The sequence below is a fragment of the Sus scrofa genome, chromosome 15, assembly GCF_000003025.6.
Source record: "Sus scrofa isolate TJ Tabasco breed Duroc chromosome 15, Sscrofa11.1, whole genome shotgun sequence".
Classification (NCBI taxonomy): domain Eukaryota; kingdom Metazoa; phylum Chordata; class Mammalia; order Artiodactyla; family Suidae; genus Sus; species Sus scrofa.
The window spans coordinates 109,434,801-109,459,596 of NC_010457.5; the positions used below are offsets into that span (position 1 = coordinate 109,434,801).

The 24,796-nt window shown below is 40.4% G+C and overlaps 2 protein-coding genes across 3 annotated transcripts in view; one reads left to right on the plus strand and one right to left on the minus strand.

The window, feature by feature from the left end:
- The window catches only part of NDUFS1 (NADH:ubiquinone oxidoreductase core subunit S1), a 38,088-nt gene extending 21,075 nt beyond the window's left edge, over positions 1-17,013 (minus strand). Inside the window, exons 1-12 of one of the 2 annotated variants that reach the window (XM_003133603.5) lie at positions 16,806-17,013; positions 13,641-13,705; positions 12,331-12,422; positions 10,023-10,130; positions 8,192-8,268; positions 6,955-7,036; positions 6,733-6,863; positions 6,099-6,284; positions 4,310-4,444; positions 3,087-3,201; positions 1,945-2,090; positions 1,611-1,739 (exon numbers count right to left, since the gene is read on the minus strand). In XM_003133603.5, the coding sequence (XP_003133651.1) occupies positions 1,611-1,739; positions 1,945-2,090; positions 3,087-3,201; positions 4,310-4,444; positions 6,099-6,284; positions 6,733-6,863; positions 6,955-7,036; positions 8,192-8,268; positions 10,023-10,130; positions 12,331-12,422; positions 13,641-13,701 (1,262 nt within the window). In that variant the 5' untranslated portion in view covers positions 13,702-13,705; positions 16,806-17,013. The remainder of the gene's footprint in view (positions 1-1,610; positions 1,740-1,944; positions 2,091-3,086; positions 3,202-4,309; positions 4,445-6,098; positions 6,285-6,732; positions 6,864-6,954; positions 7,037-8,191; positions 8,269-10,022; positions 10,131-12,330; positions 12,423-13,640; positions 13,706-16,805) is intronic. The other variant, XM_005672116.3, reaches the window with a different exon arrangement.
- EEF1B2 (eukaryotic translation elongation factor 1 beta 2) lies at positions 17,101-20,729 on the plus strand. Its single transcript, NM_001243524.1, has 6 exons — positions 17,101-17,547; positions 18,036-18,158; positions 19,416-19,542; positions 19,815-19,881; positions 20,292-20,417; positions 20,530-20,729. Exons 1-6 carry the CDS (start codon positions 17,468-17,470, stop codon positions 20,682-20,684), a joined length of 678 nt encoding a protein of 225 aa, NP_001230453.1. The 5' UTR covers positions 17,101-17,467; the 3' UTR covers positions 20,685-20,729.

Sequence of the window (24,796 nt, forward strand, 5' to 3'; positions counted from 1 at the left end):
ACCCACAGTGAGTGAGGCCTCATGGATACTGGTTGGATTGTTTCCTCTGCACCACAATGGGAACTCCCAAGACTTTAATTTTAGAATAAATGATCTAGAGTTTTAATTTTGCCATATTTACAAAGCAGAGTAAATTATCTCCTAACTATCCATTAAGGCCATTTAAATCAAGTTCATAAAAACAAACTACATCAGGACTTTCGCATGCTGTGGGTGCAGCAAAAAAAAAAATTTTTTAAACTCTACACATCATACATATCTATTCTCTCTGACAGAGAAGTATGGATCTAGCTCCTCCAAAAATAGTTTTAAATGTAGTGACCATATATTCTTGTTTGTCTGAGACAGTGGTGATTTTTACGTGTCATTCTGGAATAATTAACAATTCCCCTTTTACTCTTAGCAGTGTCCCAGTTTAGACAATCAATTATATGGTCAACTTTTTCATAAGTCCTTTAAGATATAAAAAGATGTCAAGGTATTTTACAAAATAACTTTCCCATACTTCTCAAAAAAATTTCAAAAAAAGAGACTGAAGAGTCATGACACTAATTTCAATGTGTAATTCCAGACTGGATCCTGGTCAGGAAGAAAATTATTATATAAGAAACTATGGAAAAATCAGTGAAATCTGAATAAACTGAGGATTAGATAATACTATATCAACATTAAATTCTCTCTCTCTTTTTTTCAGTGCCCCACCTAAGGTATATGGACAACCCCAGGCTAGGGGTCGAATTGGAGCTACATTGCTATAGCTCATGGATACTAGTTGGATTTGTTTTTTTTTTTGCCATTTCTTGGGCCGCTTCCACGGCATGTGGAGGTTCCCAGGCTAGGGGTCGAATCGGAGCTACAGCCGCCGGCCTACGCCAGAGCTGCTTCTGTGACCTACACCATAGCTCATGGCAACGCCATATCCTTAACCCACCGAGCAAGGGCAGGGATCGAACCCTCAACCTCATGGTTCCTAGTCAGATTCGTTAACCAATGAGCCACAACAGGAACTCCCCAATACTAAATTCTTGATTAAACAGAGAATCACATTTTTAAATAATGTCCCTTGTTCTTAGGAAATCCACACAGAAGTACTTAGTATGGGATAAAAAGGGCACCATGTCAACATTTTTCTTTCTTTCTTTTTTTTTTCGGCTGTGCCCGTGGCACACGGGAGTTCCCCGACCAGGGATCAATCCCGGCCAAAGCAGTGACCCAAGCCTCTGCAGTGACAATGCCAGATACTTAACCCACTGAGCCACAAGAGAACTCCAACAACTTACTTTCAAATGATTATATTTATGCCAATATACACATGGAGAGAGAATAATAAAAAATATATAAAGTATTAACACTGATTAATCTGAGTGAATATTACTCAAAAGTGGGTATACGAAGACCATTTCAATATCTTAAATTATTTCAAACTAAAAAGATAAAATGGAAAGATCAGTAGGGGGAGAAGGGGGTAATGGACCTGTTAGAAACTGCCCTCCAGTTTTTTTTGAGTCTCACTCCCAATAACACTATTAGGAATCAGCTAAAATAGTCATTTTTATATATAAAACAAATTACTATATAAATGTTTTAAAACCCTGAATATTATTACTAACCTCTTTCGAATTCTAGCATTAAATAATGGTGCCTCAAAACGTGGATTTGTACCAACCAGGAGGATAACATCTGCCTCTTCCACACCAGCAATTGTAGTATTAAGAAGATAATTGGAACGTAGATCTGTGCTGGAAACACAAAATTACATCAAGGTGTTCAGATACTTGTTAATAATTAGATTCTCTAACAGCTCTTGGTTTGACTTTGGTCTCGGTGTGAAAATAAATTGGTGGGTATGTTGGAGTGTCCAAGCTGTCACATATTAAACAACTTGTAACCAAAAAGAAAAAAGAAAAAGAAAGAAAGCCTAGATCCTAGCTTCAAATTTCTTACCCAGCTCCTGCTGTAGGGAAGACTTCTTCAGTGCATAGGGAGTCAGAGTCCACTCTATTAAGCAAATCTTTGAGAGCTACCAGGGCTTCAGCATCCACCAAGCCACCAGCAATTGCTGCCACATCGTTGCCTTGAAAACTCTGCAACTAAAAACAGGTGACAAGGATATCAGCAAGAAACCCTCATTCAGCAAAAGATCACTATGAACTGTTCAGAAAACAATAATACAGTCATTTTCAAGAACAACAACAACAAAAAGGCAACAAACTTCTGACTGAAAAGCTTTATACCAATTATTAATCTAAGAGTGAGAAACAGTGTATATGGAACCAAGGTTAATAACATCAGCTTGAAATAAAGCTCTTTGTTTTAAAATAGGAACAAAGGGGACTCAAAATGAGTTCTGGAAGTTGAAGACCATGGAGTTATAGTTAAATACAACTTCTTCGGAAGTATCTGATCCCTCAAGCCCTTAACGTATGTTGCTTTTCTCTGACCAGAAAGCCATTCCCCCTATTTTTGCTCTGGAAAGCTTGAATTCATGCTTAGACTTTGCCCAAGGAGTCACCTTCTAGGTAATATACTAGCCCTGATTAGGCATCCCTCCGACGTGCTCTCTCATATACCATCTTCTGCACAACTACCCAAAGCAGCATATGTAACTGCCTACTGTAAGACTGTAGGAGTCTCTATATCCCCACATCTAGCATGACGTCTGGTATAGGGCTCTCAATAAATGTTTGCTAAATAAAAAGTAATCTTGGAGTTCCCGTCGTGGCTCAGTGGTTAGCGAATCCGACTAGGAACCAAGAGGTTGCGGGTTCGATCCCTGCTCTTGCTCAGTGGGTTAAAAGATCTGGCGTTGCCGTGAGCTGTGGTCTAGGTTGCAGACCTGGCTCGGGTCTTGCATTGCTGTGACTCTGGTGTAGGCTGGCGGCTATGGCTCCAATTCGACCCCTAACCTGGGAACCTCCATATGCTGCGGGAGCAGCCCAAGAAATGGCAAAAAGACAAGAAAAAAAAAAAAAAAAAAAAAAAAGGTAATCTTGGCAAGAAGAAAGAAGAGAAACATATTCTCCCTTCATTAGAAAGATGTGCTTTGTAAATCACAAAGATATGTATTCTCTATTTCAAATTTTTACCATTCCAGCTACACGAGAGAGTGCGTCCTCCCAGGTGGTATATGTTAAGAGCCCCTTTTCATTTCTGATCATCGGCTGGGTAAGTCTTTGACGTTTTAACCCATCGTAGGCAAATCTAGATAATAGAAATTATACCATTTGTGGAATCTTGATAAAGAGGCAACTATAATTTTCAAGTTTAATATCTACAAGAAATTATTTAAATATAGTACTGGTAAAAGGTCAAATACGATAATAAATACTTGGATACAAATAATCATTCCAGGTTTCTTCAGAAATGAATAAATATTACAAACACCACTTAAAACTGAAATACCATCTAAAATGCTGAGTTCTTATAAACTACCCCAATAATCTTAAAATTACAACATTAAAAAAAAAAAATGTCAGGAGTTCCCACTGTAGCACAATGGGATCAGCGGCGTCTTGGGAGCCCTAGGGTACCCAGCACAGTGGGTTAAGGATCCGGCATTGCCACACTTGTGGTTTAGGTCGAAACTGAGGCTCAGATCAGACCCCTGGCCGGGGAATTCCATATGTAGAAGGCAGCCAAAAAAGAAAAAAAAAAATCTGATAGCAGAGAAAACCAAATCATTTTTATTCATAAAACTTGAGTATCTCTATGTATTTCATCAAAATTATGTCATACAAACTCTAACTTTATTTAGTTTCTATTCTCCAACAAAATGAGACGAAATGAAATAGATTGAGCATCTTAATTTACTTCAATTTCTCCAACTGTGAGAAAAAAATGTTTCAATATAAAAGCCAGTGGAGTTCCCGTCGTGGCACAGTGGTTAACGAATCTGACTGGGAACCATGAGGTTGCGGGTTCAGTCCCTGCCCTTGCTCAGTGGGTTAGGGATCCGGCGTTGCCGTGAGCTGTGGTGTAGGTTGCAGACGTGGCTTAGATCCTGCGTTGCTGTGGCCCTGGCGTAGGCCGGTGGCTATAGCTCCGATTGGACCCCTAGCCTGGGAACCTCCATATGCCGAGGGAGCAGCCCAAGAAATAGCAAAAAGACAAAAAAATAAAAAAAAAAATAAAAGCCAGTGACATACCTAGGACTATTAATGTCAGTTCTGTTCAATTCTTTATATAAACAGTCCAGATTTCAATGGTTTTATGTTTTGCAAATATAAAAATTGTTCTTTAAAATCCAAAATTATTATACAACTTCCTTTAAATCAATTGCAAAAGTTAAGGGCAACAATATAGCATATACCTGGTTTTATCTGAGATCCACTCTTCATTGATATCCTCATGCATCCTTGGCAAAATCCTCATCACCTCTCCAGTTCTTGTGCTGACCACAATATTACTTCCCACTGCATCCATTACATCAATGGATTCTGTCTTTCTAAGAAAATAAACACATATATTTACTATGTTGATTTTGAGAATAAAGACAAGGTTTCTGTTACCTGGGTTACCAAAAACAAAAAACTTGACAAATACTTTCCTTTCTCAATTTCTAAAAATAACATATATATTCACACTCTCATATTTGAGCAGACCATAACACAAAAACAGAGGTCTTTAAAATTGTTATCTAAACAGAAGCCATCTGGAAGGACCCCAAATAGCCAAATCTAACAATCTGTGTATCAAAATAAATAATAAGAGAAGCAAGATTTCTGGGTATGGCTGATTGAGGAGCTTGACAAATCCTCCCCCTAAAAGCAAAAATAAAGCTAGACAAAGTTGATTCAGCTCTCTGAAGAGTGAACAAAAGCATACATCGTGAGAAGCTTTTATATGTGGAAAAATTGCTGAACACTGGAAATCAGAGATGTTTTGGCTTGGGACTATTCTTAATCCCTTTTCCCACTACCCTGAACTGGAAATTCTGTCAGGATGGGACAAGCTATGAAGATAGGCGCTTCTTTCCTACAGACAGACTCACTTGATTTGGAGAAATGGGATAAGTGATATCTCGTAGGTCACTGAGTTGAGGAAAGCAAAGGGTCTACTAGTCTGAGGCTACTCATATTCGGGACATTCTTAGTGGAAGCTGCACAAGAGAGAGCCCTGGTTATTAATACGCTCCTGGACAACACAGAAGCCAAAAAAGCCCAGTGTAAGGTATAAGCTGGGCAGTCCTGAAAACAGGTTGAACTTTGAATATGCCCTTCTAGTCACACAGACAATGAAAGCTTTATTAGCTCTAACAATTTGAGCACAGTCATTATCTAACTAGAAAGCTATGCAGCAGACACAAGAGCAACCCTTGAGAAGCTTTGCTTAAAAATAAAACAAGACTATTAGCACAGCTTCAAAGAACTAAGAAAAATCATGTTTAAAGGGAAGTATCAAACCATGAATCAACAAGAGTCTCGGTAAGTATACAGAAATTATTTAAAAAAAGGAACCAAATAGAAATTTTGGAGTTGAAAAGTATACCTACAATAAAAAATTTACCATAGGGGCTGAATAGCAGATTTGGAATGGCAAAAGAAAGAATGAATTTGATGACAGATCAACAGAATTCATTCAATTTGAACAGCAAAGATTAAAAAAAGATTTAAGAAAAATGAAGTGTCTCAGAGACCTCTAGCACAACATTAAGTGTAGAAACATATGTATTAGAAAAGGAGAAAAAAAAAATCTCTATGTTACATACTATCTCCTTTCTGCCTTGAACTCCTTAAACCTTTCGTATAATAAATACACGGTTTAAAGCATGGAATTTCAAGATATTTCCATATACTCTGGTAGGAGTTTAAAATTACAGGGCAATTTGATGATATGTTTCTACAACCTTAAAAATATTCAAATTTATTGCAACTACCTATTCCATTTCTTGGTTTAATCAAAAGAATCAGAGATATAATAAAATTTATAAATAACATGTTTATCAAAGATTTGCAATTATAAAGAAATAAGCTAGCTAAATGTCTAATAAGAACCAATTTTTTTTTTCTTTTTATAGCCACACCCACAGCATATGGAAGTTCAGCACAGCTGAAATAAAGAAAATAAAAAAGCACAGAAAATACAGTGATGAAAAATACCTTGTTTCCCAAGGCCGAGCAGTAAAGGCATAAGGCTTAGAAGTCAGGGCACCTACAGGGCAGATATCAATAATATTCCCAGAAAGTTCAGACATGAACATCTTTTCAATATATGTGCCAACTTGCATATCATTTCCTCTGCCTGTTGTTCCCAAATCATCTACTCCTGCAATCTCACTTGCAAACCTACAAAATAAAAATGTACCATCAAATGGTCAAACTCAGTAAAATTATATCCCTTCCTACTATCACAAAGATGATTTTCAAAACACTAAAAAGATATGAGTACATTTTCCATGATAAATGTAGTCTCTGAATAAAAATTAATTCAATAAATGTTTGCATTTGAGGTATAACACACATAAAGAAGACTGCACAAATCATGTGTACAGCTCAGCAAGTTATCACAAAGTTGGTGCTTACAGTTTTGATTTTTAAATCCAACTGAAGCTGATGTTAACTAAAAGTGAAAAATTATTCATTTTATTGGCTTATATAAAAAACACTGAAAACTACATCCCTCTTTTCCCACCAAATAAAAGTTGCCATCTTTTCTTCTGTTATTCCACCAAATTCTGTGAATATTAAATAAGTATACAAGTGATACCCCAGAAAGGAGAAGGAAAATAATTACCGGATGCAGCGAGTACACTGTATACATCTAGTCATAATGGTTTTTACCAAAGGCCCAATGTTCTTGTCCTCCACAGCACGTTTCCCCTCTAAAAACCGGCTCCTATCACTTCCAAACATCATGGACTGGTCCTTAAGTAGATTACAAAAGAATTAACCTAATTTTGCTAACAAAATTGAAACTTGAGACAGCTAAAAAGATTTACAAAATTAGTCTAGGTACCTGCAGATCACATTCACCTCCCTGGTCACAAATAGGACAGTCCAGCGGGTGATTTGCCAGCAAGAACTCCATCACACCTTCTCTGCATGGAAAGTTGTAACACATAAAGTGACGTAAAAAGCTGGCATTCAAAATGGTTTACATATAGGCTATTTACATAACTGTCACAGATGTATGTTCTCATACAGTTAGCAATGATTTTACATTTATTATCAAAAATGTCAATGAAGAGTTCCTGTTGTGGCACAGCAGAAACGAATCCAACTATTATCTATAGGACGTGGGTTCAATCTCTGGCCTCAACCAGTGAGTCAGGGATCTGGTGTTGCCACAAGCTGTGGTGTAGTTGCAGACACAGCGCTGACCCCGTGTTGGTGTGGCTGTGGCATAGGCCGGCAGCTGTAGCTCCAATTCGACCCCTAGCCTGAGACCTTCCTTATGCTGAGGGTACAGCCCTAAAAAGAAAAAAAAAAAAAAAGAAGGAAGGTTAATGTAACCATCTTAAAAGCATTAACATATAATTAGAACCTAGAATAAAATGGCATTAGAAACCTAGAAAAGTAAAAGTATAACTGTTAACAACATAGAATTGCCAAAAGGTGCCGAATGGTCCCCAGAAAACATCTGCATTAATTTAAAACAAAAACACAGCAGTTTCCGTGGCTCAGTGGAAACGAACCCAGCTAGCATCCGTGAGGATGCAGGTTTGATCCCTGGCCTCGCTCAGTGGGTTAAGGATTCGATGTTGCTGTGAGCTGTGATGCAAGTTGGAGACATGGCTCAGATCTGGCATTTCTGTGGCTGTGGCATAGGCTGGAAGCTGGAACTCCAAATCACCCCCTAGCCTGGGAACTCCCCTATGCCCCACCGTTGGCCTGCCCCCCAAAAAACCCTACAAATGCAAAGTAAAAAAAAAAAAAAAAAAAAAAGTCAGTGCCAGTACAACAGTACAATATCATCACAACAATCTCAGTTCATCAGGCCCCCAGACTCACTGTTCATCACAAGCGGAGCAAGGTTCTAAACAAGGGATTTTAACTGTTGATTCCACTCTAGGCTCAAAACTATGAACTTCACCTCCTCTATGGGTACTCACTTCCACTGCTTCTAGAAGCCAAGCATGCCAATCTCTTCAGAATCTGATACTGAATTTCTCATCTAAGGGAAGATGTACATACTGAAACACACAATTTTCTGATGTAAGAAAAGTCACTATGCTGAGTAACAATAAAGATACCTGGCTTTCTTAGATTTCTCTGAGTTTGTCAGGATATTCCAACCTTTCATTACTGGCATGGCACAAGCAGCTACAACCTGAAATGTTAGTGCAAAAATCTGTTAAGTATTTATATTTATCTGCAATTATAAATAACCTAATATATAAAAGCATTAAATTATACACTTGAAAACAAGGAAAGAATAGAGTATTTCTGAAGACTGAGTTTTTTAGTTTTAACATACAATATGATAATCTGGCACTTTACATTTCTCCTAGAAACAAATAAGACATCTTCCTAATTTTATTCTAATAATCAATGCAATTTTTTAAAAGAGATTTTGAGGAGTTCCCATCGCGGCTCAGTGGGTTAAGAACCTGACATAGGAGTTCCCGTCGTGGCGCAGTGGTTAACGAATCCGACTAGGAACCATGAGGTTGCGGGTTCGGTCCCTGCCCTTGCTCAGTGGGTTAACGATCTGGTGTTGCCATGAGCTGTGGTGTAGGTTGCAGATGCAGCTTGGATCCCGCGTTGCTGTGGCTCTGGCATAGGCCAGTGGCTACAGCTCCGATCTGACCCCTAGCCTGGGAACCTCCATATGCCTCGGGATCGGCCCAAAGAAATAGCAAAGACAAAAAAAAAAAAAAAAAAAAAAAAAAGAACCTGACATAATCTGTGAGGATGTGGGTTTGATCCCTGGCCTTGCTGAGTGGGTTAAGGATCCGGTGTTGCTGCAAGCTGCAGCGTAGGCCAGCAGCTACAGATCTGATTTGACCCCTAGCCTGGGAATATTCTTCTATATACCAAAAGTGCAGCCCTAAAAAGAGGGGCAGGGGGGAAAGAGACTCTGAAACAGAATATCAAATAACTGTGTTTTGATTAGCAAGCACTACTGATTTAAAATTGTATAACCCGGGAGTTCCTGTCGTGGCTTAGCAGAAATGAATCTGACTAGTATCCATGAGGGCGCAGGTTTGATCCCTGGCCTCGCTCTGTGGGTTAAGAATCCCATGTCGCTATGAGCTGTGGTGTATGTTGCAGATGTGGCTCGGATCTGGTGTTGCTGTGGCTGTGGTGTAGGTTGGCAGCTATAGCTCCAATTTGACCTCTGGCTTGGGAACCTCCATGTGCTGCGGTGCAGCCCTAAAAAGACAATAAAAATAAAAAATAAAATTGCATAAGCCAAAATGAAATTAAACTCAAAATAAACCTTCTACTATAACCTTTTCTCTAGTGAAAAAGGCAGAGCATAGCACTTTTTCTGGGTCTTTTTAGGGCCTTATTGCGGCATATGGAGGTTCCCAGCCTAGGGGTCGAATCAGAGCTACATCTGCTGGCCTACACCACAGCCACTGGCCTATACCACAGCCACAGCAACTAGGGATCCAAGCCACGTTTTAGACCCACACCACAGCTCACGGCAATGCCAGAACCCCAACCCATTGAGTGAGGCCAGGGATTGAACTTGCATCCTCATAAATAATAGTCATGTTTGTTAACCACTGAGCCACAGTGGGAACTCCCAGGCATAGCACTTATAATGTGCTGCCTGGCAACTCCATATCCTAGTCGTGTGTCATACAGCCATTTGGAAATACTGACTGCTCTAAAAAAAGACCCCTTTATTTCTATATGTTACAATTACATGGTACTTGTATTTATAAGCACTTTCATCAATGTGCTTCCAGTTTTGAAATGAACAGAATCAATCACACAAAAAATAAGTTTATAGATAAAGTAAATCGGACTAGATACTCCACTATAATAATATTGATTCTAAATAAAGTTTGCTGCAAGATTTAAAGTTTTCTACCTTCTACAACGTAGTGTGGAATTTTACGTATTAAGTACCTTAGGAGCTTTCTCAATTTCAACAAGGCACATCCTACAGTTTCCAGCAACTGACAACCTTTCATGGTAACAGAATCGAGGGATCTGCATGCCAACCTTCTCACAAGCCTAGAAGAGAAGTAAAGAATGTTTGCATTAGAATAACCTGATCTTATCCTTGTCTTATCTAAAAAAGGTAAAAGAAAAAAGACTACAACATGAGGCCACCCCCTACCTATCTACAAATATCCGCATCTCCATTCTTACATCATCCCCAAAGACATTTGCTCCTTTTCTTTGCTCTTGACTCTAACCTCTGTCTGCTCTGAAGCTACCTCTTTAAAGATCCTCACCATGTCTGTACCCTATGTGGAAGAAAATGGATAAAGTATCCTCAGACCATGCTGAAGGCTTGACTCCTTAAGCCTTTCTACTGTGAACAAACTCTGTCCTAGTGGCTTCATACCTGGACATCCTCTTTGACTAGCTCTTCTTTTTTTTTAGGGTCGCACTCTAGGCACATGGAAACTCCCCAACTAGGGGTCAGGTCGGAGCTATAGCTACCAGCCTACAACCTACACCCAGCTCACAGCAACGCCGGATCCCTAACCCACTGAGGGAGGCCAGGGATCAAACCCACGTCCTCATGTATACTAGTTGGATTTGTTACTGAGCCACAATGGGAATTCCTAGCTCTTCTCCTTTGGATTAGACTCCATTTCATATTGTCTAGCTGGGAGTGACCTGGTTCTATCTCTGGCTCCATATATTACACCCAGGACTCTTACTCCCACTGTTGGCTGAAGCTCTTCCTAGTTACCAAATGCCTAGTGAGTAGTGAGGGAGACTGTTCTGCTCTACCAATTATCTGAGCCTATAAATGTATTCGAATATACTATGGAGTTAGTTCTTCCATCCTCAGCCTTCACTCTAAAGCAATCTCATCAATTTTAGCTATTTAGCAAAAACATATCAAAAACATATCGTCTTCCTAAGTGCTAGACTGCAGTGGGTCAGTCCACTGTGTTTTCAACCTTCATACTAGCTGACACTACCTCATGATTACATCCAGACCTCCATCTGCAGCCCTGAGAGTCCTCCACTTCTTCAAGCTTTAAATTTAAATAGGTATTTGCATGCCTATGCTCCACAGACCACCTACTTCTGTCTTATTATATACCTCCAAATAAGGCAACAAAGCCAGAAATTACAAAAATTCCTCTGCTCTTCAAAATTCCTAAAGGCCTGTGTATCCACATCTCACTCTCCCTCGAATACACCCTTGTGTTTTCAGTCCCACTGCCCTTTCATCTCCTGCTCCGCTAATGCAAGATATACTCTCTCCATCTCTCACTCCAGTCTTACTATTCTCTAAGACAGCATCTGCTACAGTCACTGTCATACTGCTTAAGGCCATGAAAATGCTCGATGGGTCAAACTACAAGCTCTTTAACACTGCATATATCTTCTTTCATGATTAGACTTTCTCTGCCAGAATAAATTGACTTCCTGTCATCTCCTCTTCTATGTACACATTATGTCCCATCAATACCAAACTACTTGGAACTTCACTGTCCGCATATAAACACCTGCTCATCCTTTAAAATCTCCTCAGGGATTACGTGAGATGCTCCCAACATCTCTTTCTACCACCTCCTAGATAGGCCAAAATTCTATAGTGTACCTTGAACATACTTTTGTTACATGATATATTTATTATTTGCATGTCTGTGCCTGGCAGATAGTCTAGAAACTATTGCTAAAGTAAATAAAGAACATTTAGTTCTGAAATAATTTACAGATGGAATGAAGCATTATTCTCCATGACCAATTTTTTTAGTTTTGAAGGAATTCAGAGAAATTAAGTATTTAGAGCCTGAATTTGAGAACCTCTATTCACGTACTTTGTAAGACACATTCCTAGAAATAATACAAAAAATAGAAAGCTACATAAAAGTGAGAAGCATCAAGCAGGCTCAAAACAAAGAAAGGTTACTTTTCCCTAAACTTACTTATATTAACTAATAATTTATTCTAGAAAACAAATGTCTAGATAAGCATTTATTTGTAAGGTAGAAGTGAAACAAAAGAACTACCATTGTTCACTAACAAAGTCAGAAACAGGTAAAAGATAGCTCACTGAAATGCCAAGATTTCCAGTCAAACTTATTTTCATATAATTTTATTATCTACAGTTCTTTAATGAGCATTTGTCAAGGAATCTTGAAAATTTTAAACTAAATGAAAAGTATAAAGAAAATAAATTGTTTTGTTTTTTTTAAAAAAATCAGAACATACACAAAAATAAAGAATTAAAACATATGCCTACTTGGAGGACAGTAGTTCCTGGTTCCACCATGACAGACTGACCATCAACAAATACTTCAATCAAGTTGCTTGCTGCTGTGGCAGTTGTTCGAACTGACCATCAAAAAAATAAAGTGAAAAAGAAATTAAGAGAGTTCAATTTATTATAGTAGAAGATAATGGATCAATTAACTCTAACCTGTATACCTAAATTTTGTTCATTTTAGACTATTCTCCTCTATTTCTCTAGATGCAAACTTTAAATATACTGAATAACAAGGAAGTTTTACCAATCCTGAATACCAAATTGAATGTGACTGTCTACTTCTAATAGCAGTTAAGTTGAAACTTTTAATACCACTGAAAATATGTTCATGGGAAGACCACTTCTCAAACGCAGAATGACTGTTCTTTCCATTTTGGCACTGATGGGCAGTTCATTCTACTTTCTATTCCATGATAATTTATTCTTTTTTTTTAATGGCCGCACTCACAGCAAATGAAGTTCCCGGGCCAGGGATCAAACCCGTACCTCGGCAGCAACCAGAACCACTGCAGTCAGATTCTTAACCAATTGTGTCACAGTGGGAACTCCACGATAATTTCTATAAATTGTTTAACATAAAGTTATATTTTGAAAATTATTCCATTCAACTTCAGTCACTGTTTCCATTTCTTTAATTAAAAAAATTTTGGGGGAGTTCCCATCGTGGCACAGTGGTTAACGAATCCGACTAGGAACCATGAGGTTGCAGGTTCGGTCCCTGCCCTTGCTCGGTGGGTTAACGATCCGGCGTTGCCGTGAGCTGTGGTCTAGGTTGCAGACCTGGCTCGGATCCCGAGTTGCTGTGGCTCTGGCATAGCTCCGATTCAACCCCTAGCTTGGGAACCTCCATATGCCACAGGTGCGGCCCTAGAAAAGGCAAAAAGACAAAAAAAAAAAAAAAAAAAATTTTTTTTTGTTGTTTTAGGGCTGCACCTATGGCATATGGAAGTTCCCCAGCTAGGGGTAAAATCGGAGCTGTAGCTGCCAGCCTACACCACAGCCACATCCATAGCAACACCAGATCCAAGCTACATCTGTGACATATGCCACAGCCTGCAGCAACACTGGATCCTTAACCCACTGAATGAGGCCAGGGATCAAACCAGCATCCTCATGGATACTGGCTGGGTTCTTAAGCCACAATGGAAATGCCACTGTTTCTATTTTTATTTAAAACAAAATATGGGTTTAGGGTCTTTCAAGAAACATTTTCCATAGATCTATGAATTCACAAAGATAGAAAGTCTAGTACACACAAATGTAAATTAAAAAAAAAAAATACTCACCACATCCTTTAGGAGACTTAGAAAGGCCAATTAAGGCCCTTGTTACAGGTATCCTTAACATACTGCTAAGAATAAAACAAAGAAGAAATATATTATCATAGGAGAAAAACCTTCTAATTACAAACATTTTGGTAACATTTTATGGTTTTACAGCACTTTATACACATTATTTCACTGAATATTTATCAGTCCTGATATTTTTCCTCAAATTCTCCTTAGACAGAACTTGACTTGTACATCATCAAGAAGCTAAGAAGGAGCAGCCAGCATATAAATTTGAGCCTTCTAATTCTATAAAAGGGCAGTTTTGTTGTCCTTAACTATAAACAAATGATCAAACTTGAAACATAATAAAAGTGAGCGTATCATTAATAGATAAAGCCTATTTTTCTGCTTTGATTTCCTGCTAATTTTCGTTGATATTCTGAGCAGTTATCTATTAAATGCTCCCAAGATATTCTGAGCTGGCCCACAAGCCCAAGCCTTTAAGTGTCTGGAGTGCTATTTTCTGGGCCAAGTAGTAATTTATCTTACAAATTTGCAATTACCTATTTATGTGCCTATTCTACACACACTGTGTTATAAACTTCTTGAATCTTTCTATCCTCAGTATCTACCCCCAAGGTTGGAATACAGTAAGCTCTAAAACGGTGGTTCTCAACAAGAAACAATTTTGCTTCCCAGGGAACATTTAACAATGTCCAGACAACTTATCTGTTGTCACGACTACAATACTCAGAAGAGTCTCCTATAATCAAGAATTGTCTAGAGTGTCAACAGTGTTGAATATGAGAAACCCTCTCTCAAAGATTTGCTGATTACTGAAATAAATGGAAATAATGGAAGTAGATCATATAACACCAACTGACATACATAAAAAACAGACAGAAAAGTTATCCTTTCAGAGTTTTTTATCCATTCACTTGATGGTATTGGCTAAGCAATGAACTTACTACTTGATTATATGGGCTAAGCATCTAACTTTTCATTTGGAACTCTTGAAAATGCAAATTATGTGATCGGAATGTATCACATAAAGAATTTCAAAGGTTAAAGGAGGGGGAAAATAGTACATATATATAAGTTTTAAGCATAGGGTTTCAGGTACCTATTACAGATAGTATATAACAGGAAATTTCATTAGTTCAAGCTTCAATAACTCATGAAATTCATTAATTCAGAATTTATGATATTGAACTTACAGACATTTGTCACCTTCTAGTGAGTGGCTTTTTGGTAAATCAGAGTCTCTGCTTCCTTATCTAAAGAAGAAAGCAATCCTAGGCTAGGTATTATCAGTAGGCGGCTCAATAAATACCAGTAGAAGCTGAACTCAATCAATTAGGCAGTACTACCCACTGAAAATCAGTTTTAAAGTGCTTTTTTTCCTTTGTGCTCCTTCTCTTTCCTATTGGCACACACTATATATGTGTCTTTATTATTCCACCTACTAAACTACAGGTTAGTAAACAACTTCAGTACCTACTAAACTATAGGCTCCTTGAAAAGGAAGGGTGCACTTTGGTCATCTTCCTTTTCTGAAGACCTAGCATGGTGCCCTTGAGAAAATAATCATCAAATAGAGTTGACCATTAAACAATATAGGTTTGAACTTTGCAGGTCCACTTATAGGTGAATTTTTTTTCAATAGTAAATACTATAGGAGTTCCCATCATGGCTCAGCGGTTAACAATCCAACTAGGAACCATGAGGTTGCGGGTTCAATCCCTGGCCTTGCTCAGTGGGTTAAGGATTCGGCGTTACTGTGAGCTATGGTGTAGGTTGCAGATGCAGCTCGGATCCCACGTTGCTGTGGCTCTGGCATAGCCTGGACCCCTAGCCTGGGAACCTCCATGTGGCACGGGAGGGGCCCAAGAAATGGCAAAAAGACAAAAAAAAAAAAAGTAAATAATACAATTACAAGATCTGAGGTTTGTTGAAACCTCACACCCAAACCGTGGATACTGTCACATTTCACAGTGACCCATTTATATGGCATTCTCAGCTTAGACTGCATAAGAGGAAATACATGTAGTGAAATGTTGAGGAAAAAAAAAGTGGATATCACCAAATTCCAGAATATGCAGAATCTGTCCTATTAAAATATATTGATATGAAGGTAAAAATGAATTTGCTGAATTAGAGTAATGACAGATTCAAATTCAAAAATCAGTATTTCATACAACGATGTAAAAACGCTGGAAGACTTTTTTGACCAGCCCAGCTAAAATGTCCTAACTACTCCCCAGTCATATCACCATTTAATTCTTCTTAGTAGATTCATTTCTGGCTTATAGTGGGCGATCAATAACTGTCTGCTAAATGAACTCTATCTCCACTCTCTGGCCATAACTTAATGTCACTTCTCTGCTATTAAAGAATGCAGGTGTTCTGGCAAACGCATAACACCCCGCTTAAAGATGCACATACAACTCGGTGGAAAAAAAGGACATTCCATAAAAAACTAATTTGCTGTTTATTCATCAGAAACAGTTCACCGTTACATTTCCTACACCCTCAATTCGTATTTGAGCAGAGTCGTCTCTGATACACGATTTTACAGTACATGTACTAGTTCCCCCAAACTTTTAAACAACGTAGCTTTTTGTTATTCGCACTGCAACCTTGGGACAAATTTTAAAATGTCCTTTTCTTCAGTTTCCCCACCAGTGAAAGAGTTAATAAGTGTTATCCAATCCATAAACATAACCAAATAATAAGAGGCATGTACGGTTGCTAAGGCAACAGCAACGAAAGATGCACTGTACCAGGTTTTGTGCTAATTTGGTGGAAAATGCTCCGTCTTTAGGCCCATGTCACTTGGCACAGGTCCTCTCTCGGGGAACAATACGGCCTTCTCTCCAGGTAGAGGACTGTCCTGCATTCCCTTGCAGAAGGAAGGTCACCCACAAGGCTGCATTCGGGTTAGCGCTCCCCCCGGGCCTCCAGACCTCTCCTCCTCTCTGTTCCATCATACCAGAAACCTTGACTAACAGACCTCACCTGCCGGCTTTCTGAGGGTTCCCCAGGAGGCAGGGTGGAACGGGGTACCCAGTCAAGGACAAGAGGAGAAATGAGTCGGTTGGACCAAAGGAAAGAGTCTCATCAAGGAACAAACTCCGAGGGCCAAGGTACCTCAGCCTTCTCACCCAAACACGACCTCACCTTTTCCCTGGAGCCGCCGAGGATGGCTGCTCTGCAGAACCGTCTACACCGCAACGACCCCTTCAAAGGCCGATTTGCTTATTCAATATGGCGGCCTCGGGCATCTCCGTCAGCCAGTCCTGCAAGAACGGAAAGCCGGGAGGGACCAGAAACCCCAGTTCAACAACTTCCCGCGTAGATTGAGTTCAGCAACTTCCGTCAGTTTGACAGAGGGCGGGGCGGAGGGCGTTGCAGCCGGGAGCGGGGGCGGGGTAGAAGGGTTGGCTCAGACCTGCAGTTCCGCCGGAAGTGGCCTGGCGGCCCAGGCCGAACGTCTTCGGTCATCTCCGGTGCTTCAAAAGGCTCTTCTTGTAATCTTCCGAAGCCCTTGGCGATAGTAATTTGAGAAATATCCATTTTATTAATGATTTGCAAACACAGAGAAATACCGGTGGGCAATCTGTCGGCCTATTTCAGAGCCCTTGATTTTTACATTGTGGAAGCGTAAAGTGCTTTAACCTTTAACCTCTAACCTCCGGCCAGGGGCATCGGAGAGAAACGCCTCCGTCTCTATATAAGGAATTTCCGGGCTTTTTGCGGCCTTTTTCCTCTTAGCGTTAGGCTCCCTCGCCTGCGCTCCTTTTTTCCTCCGCTGCGGCCCAGTTCCCAGATCGACAATCGCCATGGGTTTTGGAGACTTGAAAAGCCCCGCCGGCCTCCAGGTGCTCAACGACTACCTGGCAGACAAGAGCTACATCGAGGGGTGAGCGGACCGGCAGGGGCGGCCGGGTGCGGTGGGGCCACGTGGCGCGGCCTCGGCTGCTGCTGGAGGAAAGGAAGCCTGGACCCAGGGCTCTCCCGGGGGAAGGGGCTGCAGAGAGAGAAGGGTTAAAGAGGTGCTTTCTTTTCGATTACTTGATTCAACTAGGTTTTTCTGCGTTTTGCTCAGTTAACAGATGGAAGCCTGTAGACATGGCGTTAGTGATTGCAATTTCCGAGGTCTACTAAGTGTCAGGCATGTCTCAGGATAGCGCGGAGAACTGAGTAGATAATCCCTGATCCTAAGGAGCTTTTTTTTTTCTCCTTTTCTCAAATAGCTAAAGCACCTTAGGGCCCCCTAACAAATGGGCGCGTTCTCATTCAATAATTTGAGGGTCGTAGCGTTTGTCATTTATTTGCTGGTGTTCGTAGCTTTTTTTTTTTTTTTTTTTTTTTTTGAGGTGTGTATAACTAGTTTTGTATCATGGACAGGTATGTGCCATCACAAGCAGATGTGGCAGTTTTTGAAGCAGTCTCCGGCCCACCACCTGCTGACTTGTGTCATGCCCTACGTTGGTATAATCACATCAAATCTTATGAAAAAGAAAAGGCCAGGTAAAATTATCTTTGTGTTCATCTGAAGAATGGACTGATTTTAAGGTTAAACTTGGGATTTTCGCGTGACAAATTAGGATTCTGGCGACTTCATGTTTGTTGGGATATTGTAAGCTAAATTTCTGTGACTTTAGAAGACCAAGAGACTGGAATTCTCCATTTTTTCATGTAACAGGTAGGACATGAACAATTTTGATAAAAAGCAAATCAGGTGAAATGGAAAGTTTTACTCAAGCCACAATGAGAATTACAACTTGTGAAAAGCCCCTCAGAAACATCTGAGAACTGTTCCACCCATAGAAGTTCTTGAGATAGGGCCGTATGTTGAATGACATGTTACTAACAGTTTATACAATCCAAATCTACAGGTGCAAAGCAAATAGTTTGTTGTGGGTCATGGTGGCCCAAGATTAGGAAAGAATGTTACCTGTAAGGAGGCTTGGTTAATGCAGATGCACAGTATACATAAAAGGGGAGAGAGGAGGCACAAACTGGGGAGAGAAAATTTTTATGTTTAATTATTTATTGTCTTGCCATTAGATATGATTTTACTTCAACAATAGCAATTTAGCTTTTCCCCACATTACCCTGCTAATGCGTCTAACCCTGATCTGGGGGACTCACCTCTGGGTTAGCAGGTGGCTCATTCTTTTAGTCCTTTGCCTTTCTTCTGAAACTGCTAACAAGAATGGAGTGGGGGTGGGGGAGTGAGCTCCAGTCCACTGAGTGTGCTTAATGAAACCTCAAACAGAAATACTCATCCTAAAAGCAAACCATTGTGCATATTGAATATGACATGTCACGTGCTGTTAATGTTTGAGTGAGGACCTAAAACATGCACAGGTATTTACATGGGAGCGTTGAAGGGTAAGTTCTCAGTACAAAAGGGACCGGTTGATAAGTTGTAATGAAAACAAGTTCTCATGTATTGTCTAAAAAGGGGTATCATGGAGTTCCTGTTGTGGCTCAGTCATTAACAAATCCGACTAGGAACCATGAGGTTGCGGTTCCATCGCTGGCCTTGCTTAGTGGGTTAAGGATCCGGCATTGCCGTGAGCTGTGGTGTAGGTTGCAGACGCGGCTTGGATCCCATGTTGCTGTGGCTGTGGTATAAGCCCGCAGCACAGCTCCGATTTGATCTCTAGCTTGGGAACCTCCATATGCTGCAGGAGTAGCCCTAGAAAAGGCAGAACGACAAAAAATAAATAAATAAAGGGGGATATCATACCATCCTAACAGTTGATTAATTTTTTTAAGCCTGCCAGGAGTGAAGAAAGCTTTGGGCAAGTATGGCCCTGCCAATGTGGAAGACACCACAGAAAGTGGAGCTACAGACAGTAAAGATGATGATGACATTGACCTCTTTGGATCCGATGATGAGGAGGTATGGCATAAATTGACATGTGTGTGTGTCAGTGTGCTTAAGCACAGTCTCTGTAGCCAGAATGGCTGGGGTCGAATCCCAGCTTCCCTTTATTACCTGCCTTTTGAAAATCCTCACTAGCTACATGATGAATAAAATCAAATCACCATCTTTCGGCTGAGCTCCTGATGGATTTGCTTTTTTCTGATAAAGCTGGTCTTTGTGATGATCCCATCAGCTTTAAGGCGGGGAACAACCAGCTTTGTGAAATATATTAAATTTATTCTTCACAGGAAAGTGAAGAAGCTAAGAGGCTAAGAGAAGAACGCCTTGCACAGTATGAGTCAAAGAAAGCCAAAAGTAGGTCATTTTATAATTTGTATATAACTTAATTCTTTTCGTAATAACATGAATAATCTTTTCCAAAGATTGATTCCCAAAGTTTCCTCCACATTCCTTGAATACATATTTCAATATCTTCTTTTGAGGCAGAGCTTCAAAACTTCCACAGCTACTGGTCTGCAGCTGTTCGCATGGTAGCAACTGCAGCATTCCTCTGTGGGAAAAAAACTGTTACACAACTAAACACCTCTTTCTTAGCCAAACAGAAAGTGGGCATGTGTGTGACAAACACAAGATGTATTTTCTATAACTATATGGCTGAGGAGAGGATCCATTTAGAGACATTAAGATTCCATTAAGCACCTTGGAGTAGGGTAAAAATAGTAGAGCAGAGGTATTTGAATAATGTTGTTTCTTACACTTTTTAGAACCAGCACTTGTTGCCAAGTCTTCCATCTTATTAGACGTGAAACCTTGGGATGATGAGACAGATATGGCAAAACTAGAGGAGTGCGTCAGAAGCATTCAAGCAGATGGCTTGGTCTGGGGCTCTTGTGAGTTTAATCTTTGCTTTTTGACACTGGCATCTGTAATTTGCATACAGTTTCAAGCTTTGTCAACCATTAGGACTTGGCTAACTAAGATTTTTCTTGATGTTCTTTTCAGCCAAACTAGTTCCGGTGGGGTATGGAATTAAAAAACTTCAGATACAGTGTGTAGTTGAAGACGATAAAGTTGGAACAGATATGCTGGAGGAGCAGATCACTGCTTTTGAGGACTATGTGCAGTCTATGGATGTGGCCGCGTTCAACAAAATCTAAAATCCATCGTGGACTGTTGCCCTTCAATAAAAGTTTGAAAGACAACCCTTGGCTCTTGACTCCTAAGTTGGGGGTTGGTATTTATATTCCTTCTATTTTGAGGGAAGAAATTCAATGACTAGATAATTCATAAGTAATATAAATTTGGATCAGCATTCTCGTTCGACGTTTAGCCCAAACAAGGAGGGAACTACCTATTATACTGTGCCTACACAGATCTCACCAGTAGACTTGATGAATAATAGACAACTTCTGTACCCGTTAGTAATGTCTTCACTGCGTGATGCTAATTTTCACTACAGTATTTCAAGTTTTATGTTTGCTTTGTTTTCAAAAGAAATCAGGGAGATAAACTTCACTGAAAATTTTGTAGTGAGAGTTTTGATTTTAGATAATTATTAGCCCCATAGGTTTATAGTGAATGGTTTAAGACTTTGGCCTTTGCAAGAGGTTATAGAGTTACCTATTATCTGAGTTGGTTTTCCTCAGTGAGAATGTAGGGAGTACCTCAAGGAATCAAGAGAAATGAGTAAAGAAAGGTATAGTGCTCAGGGCAATACTGGGCACATAAGGAATAATGTTAAATTTGCCAGATGAGGAAACATGGAGATAAGATAAATGGCAGGACTCATTAATAGTAACCAGTGACTTAAATTTATTATGACCTAGCATCTTCAAGTTAGGGGTTACTTGTGACTTAAAAATGAGTTAAAATCCCACCTGAAAATAATGCTAAGTGTTAGACAATGGAGGGTGCAATGTTTAGACTACAAACACCTAACCCAAAGGGGGAAAGGATTCCCAGAGTTTGTCATGATTTACAACCATTTGTCAAGGTAGATGTTGCAAATATAATGCCTCCTGTAACTGTTCAGGAAAAACTGTTGAGCATGTGGTGTTTTGTTTTTGTTCTTGTTTTTTTGTTTTTTGTTTTCTTTTTAGGGCTGAACCTGCAGCATATGGACGTTCCCAAGCTAGGGGCCACACCACGGCAACACCAGATCTGAGCCTCGATTGCAACCCACACCTCAGGTTACAGCAACACTGGATCATTAGCCCACTGCAAAAGGCCAGGGCTCAAACCCATGTTCTCAAGTATACTAGTCAGCTTCGTTTCCTCTGTGCCACAATGGGAACTCCTGAGGATATGATTCTTATTTTTTAAATTTTTTTGGTCTTTTTGCCTTTTCTAGGGCCACTCTCTAGGCATATGGAGGTTCCCAGGCTAGGGGTCAAATCAGCTTCAGCTGCCAGCCTATGCCAGAGCCACAGCCACTTGGGATCCAAGCTGCAGCTACGACCTACACCACAGCTCACAGCAACGCCAGATCCTTAATGCACTGATAGAGGCCAAGGATCGAACCTGCAACCTCATGATTCCTAGTTGGATTCGTTAACTGAGCCACGGCAGGATGTGATTTGTAATCAGTATTTATTGTGCCCTGGAAGGAAAGCTATATGGATGATTGATCCTTAGGCTATAGTTCATAAGCCTGGCTTGGGTGTAGAGGTCGGACATTTTACCTGGATTGTAAGTCTGATTGAGCCTACTGGGATGGAGGGGCCTTCAGTATTGAGGTGGTGCTACAGGTAAATATATTCACAGTAGTAGTTTTCACAAAAGCAGAGTTTGGGAATGGCTGGCCTCCATTTTGTAGTCTCTAGGCCAAAGATATTACATGTTTGAGATCAGGATTACCCTAGCAGAAAACAGGTAATACTGTTTCTCCCCTCAATCTGATTTCCTATGTCTGTGACCACCTTGAATGTGGGAATTTGTTTAAATTCTAAAGAGAATATATTCAGTCAGACATTTTTGTGAATGAAATCATCTTCAGTCCAACAGACCTGGTCTAAAGTAACTGGAGAGATTTTTCAGGTTGTCGGTGTCATGAGAGCCAGCAGGGGGCAGCAATTCATTTTCTGGAGAACGGGAGAGCCTGGAGATACTGAAAGAACTGGAAAAAAGCAGAAGTGTAGTAACCAGTGAACAGCCCGAAATAATTCACAATTGTCAACATGTTAAAGGGATTGAGTCCCAAAGAGCTTGACCAAAGTGTTAAATATTAAAAATTATTGATAAAAAATGGGAGTTCCCGTCGTGGCGCAGTGGTTAACGAATCCAACTAGGAACCATGAGGTTGCGGGTTCGGTCCCTGCCCTTGCTCAGTGGGTTAACGATCCAGCGTTGCCGTGAGCTGTGGTGTAGGTTGCGGACGCGGCTCGGATCCCGCGTTGCTGTGGCTCTGGCGTAGGCCGGTGGCTACAGCTCCGATTCAACCCCTAGCCTGGGAACCTCCATATGCCGCGGGAGCGGCCCAAGAAATAGCAACAACAACAACAAAAAAAAAGACAAAAGACAAAAAAAAAAAAAAAAAAAAAAAAAATGATTACAAGTTTGGTTAAAAAGGAAATTAAAAATTTAGTTTATTTAAACCACAGCTGTCATAAATTTTATTTAGAAGTATGTGACTTTAAAATCTTGACTCCATAGCCTTGAATAAAAAAATAAACTTGATGTATCTTTTACTATCACATTTTTTAAATTTTTTTAATTTTATCATTGTTTTTTAATGCATTTTAGGGTCGTACCTGAGGCATACAGAGGTTCCCAGGCTAGGGGTTGAATCTGAGCTGCAGCTGCCAGCCTGCACCACGGCCACAGCAACGCCAGATCCGAGCCTTGTCTATGACCTACACCATGGCCACAGCAACGCCAGATCCGAGCCTTGTCTATGACCTACACCACAGCTCACAGCAAGGCCAGGGATCGAACCCACAAGCTCATGGTTCCTAGTTGGGTTCGTTAACCACTGAGCCACGACAGAACTCCCTTACTATCATTTTTTTAAAATATATTTATTTTGTTTTAATTACTCAATGAATTTATTATATTTATAGTTGTACAATGATCATCACAATCCAATTTTATAGGAAAATATGCACATTAACATAGTTCAGGAGTTCCCGTCGTGGCGCAGTGGTTAACGAATCCGACTAGGAACCAGGAGGTTGCGGGTTCGATCCCTGGCCTTGCTCAGTGGGTTAACGATCCGGCGTTGCCGTGAGCTGTGGTGTAGGTTGCAGACGCGGCTTGGATCCCGAGTTGCTGTGGCTCTGGCGTAGGCCGGTGGCTACAGCTCCGATTCAACCCCTAGCCTGGGAACCTCCATATGCCGCGGGAGCGGCCCAAGAAATAGCAACAACAACAACAACAACAACAACAACAAAAAAAACATAGTTCAAAGTTCCAGAGGTTATACAATGAAGTCCCTGCTGTTCCCCAGGTCTCGCATTCACTTATGCTCAGGTTCTTATGTCTTTCCAGAGCTAGTCTAAGCATACTTAAAGACTAATTGTAGCATACAACACAAACTTCTGGGTCTTAAATTTTGGTTGTTTTTTTTTTTTTTTTTTTTTTTTTTTTTTGTCTTTTGTCTTTTGTCGTGCCTTTTCTAGGGCCACTTCCTGCGGCATATGGAGGTTCCCAGGCTGGGGTCGAATCAGAGCTGTAGCCACTGGCCTACGCCAGAGCCACAGCAATGCGGGATCCAAGCCACGTCTTCAATCTACACCACAGCTCACGGCAACACTGGATCGTTAACCCACTGAGCAAGGGCAGGGATCGAACCCGAAACCTCCTGGTTCCTAGTCGGATTCGTTAACCACTGCGCCACGACGGGAACTCCTTGGTTGGGTTTTTGTTTTTGTTTTCCTTTTTAGGGCCACACTCAAAGCATATGGGAGTTCCCAGGCTAGGGTTCAAATTGGAGCTGTAGCTGCTGGACTAAACCACACCAGATCCAAGCTGGTCTGTGACCTATATATACACCACAGCTCACGGCAACACTGGATCCTTAACCTATTGTGTGAGGCCAGGGATAGAACCTGCATCCTTGTGGGTACTAGTTGAGTTCTTAACTGGTTGAGCCACAACAGGAACTCCCTTTCAAATATTTTTGATCCATGGTTGGTTGAATCTGCAAATGTAGAACCTACAGATAAGGAAGGCTGATTAATCCAAAAGTCCATAGGCTCAGGAAAGGCTAGAATTGAATAACAGTTTTTTAGAGGAGATGGGACTTGAGCTTGATAGACCTTAATTGGTGATT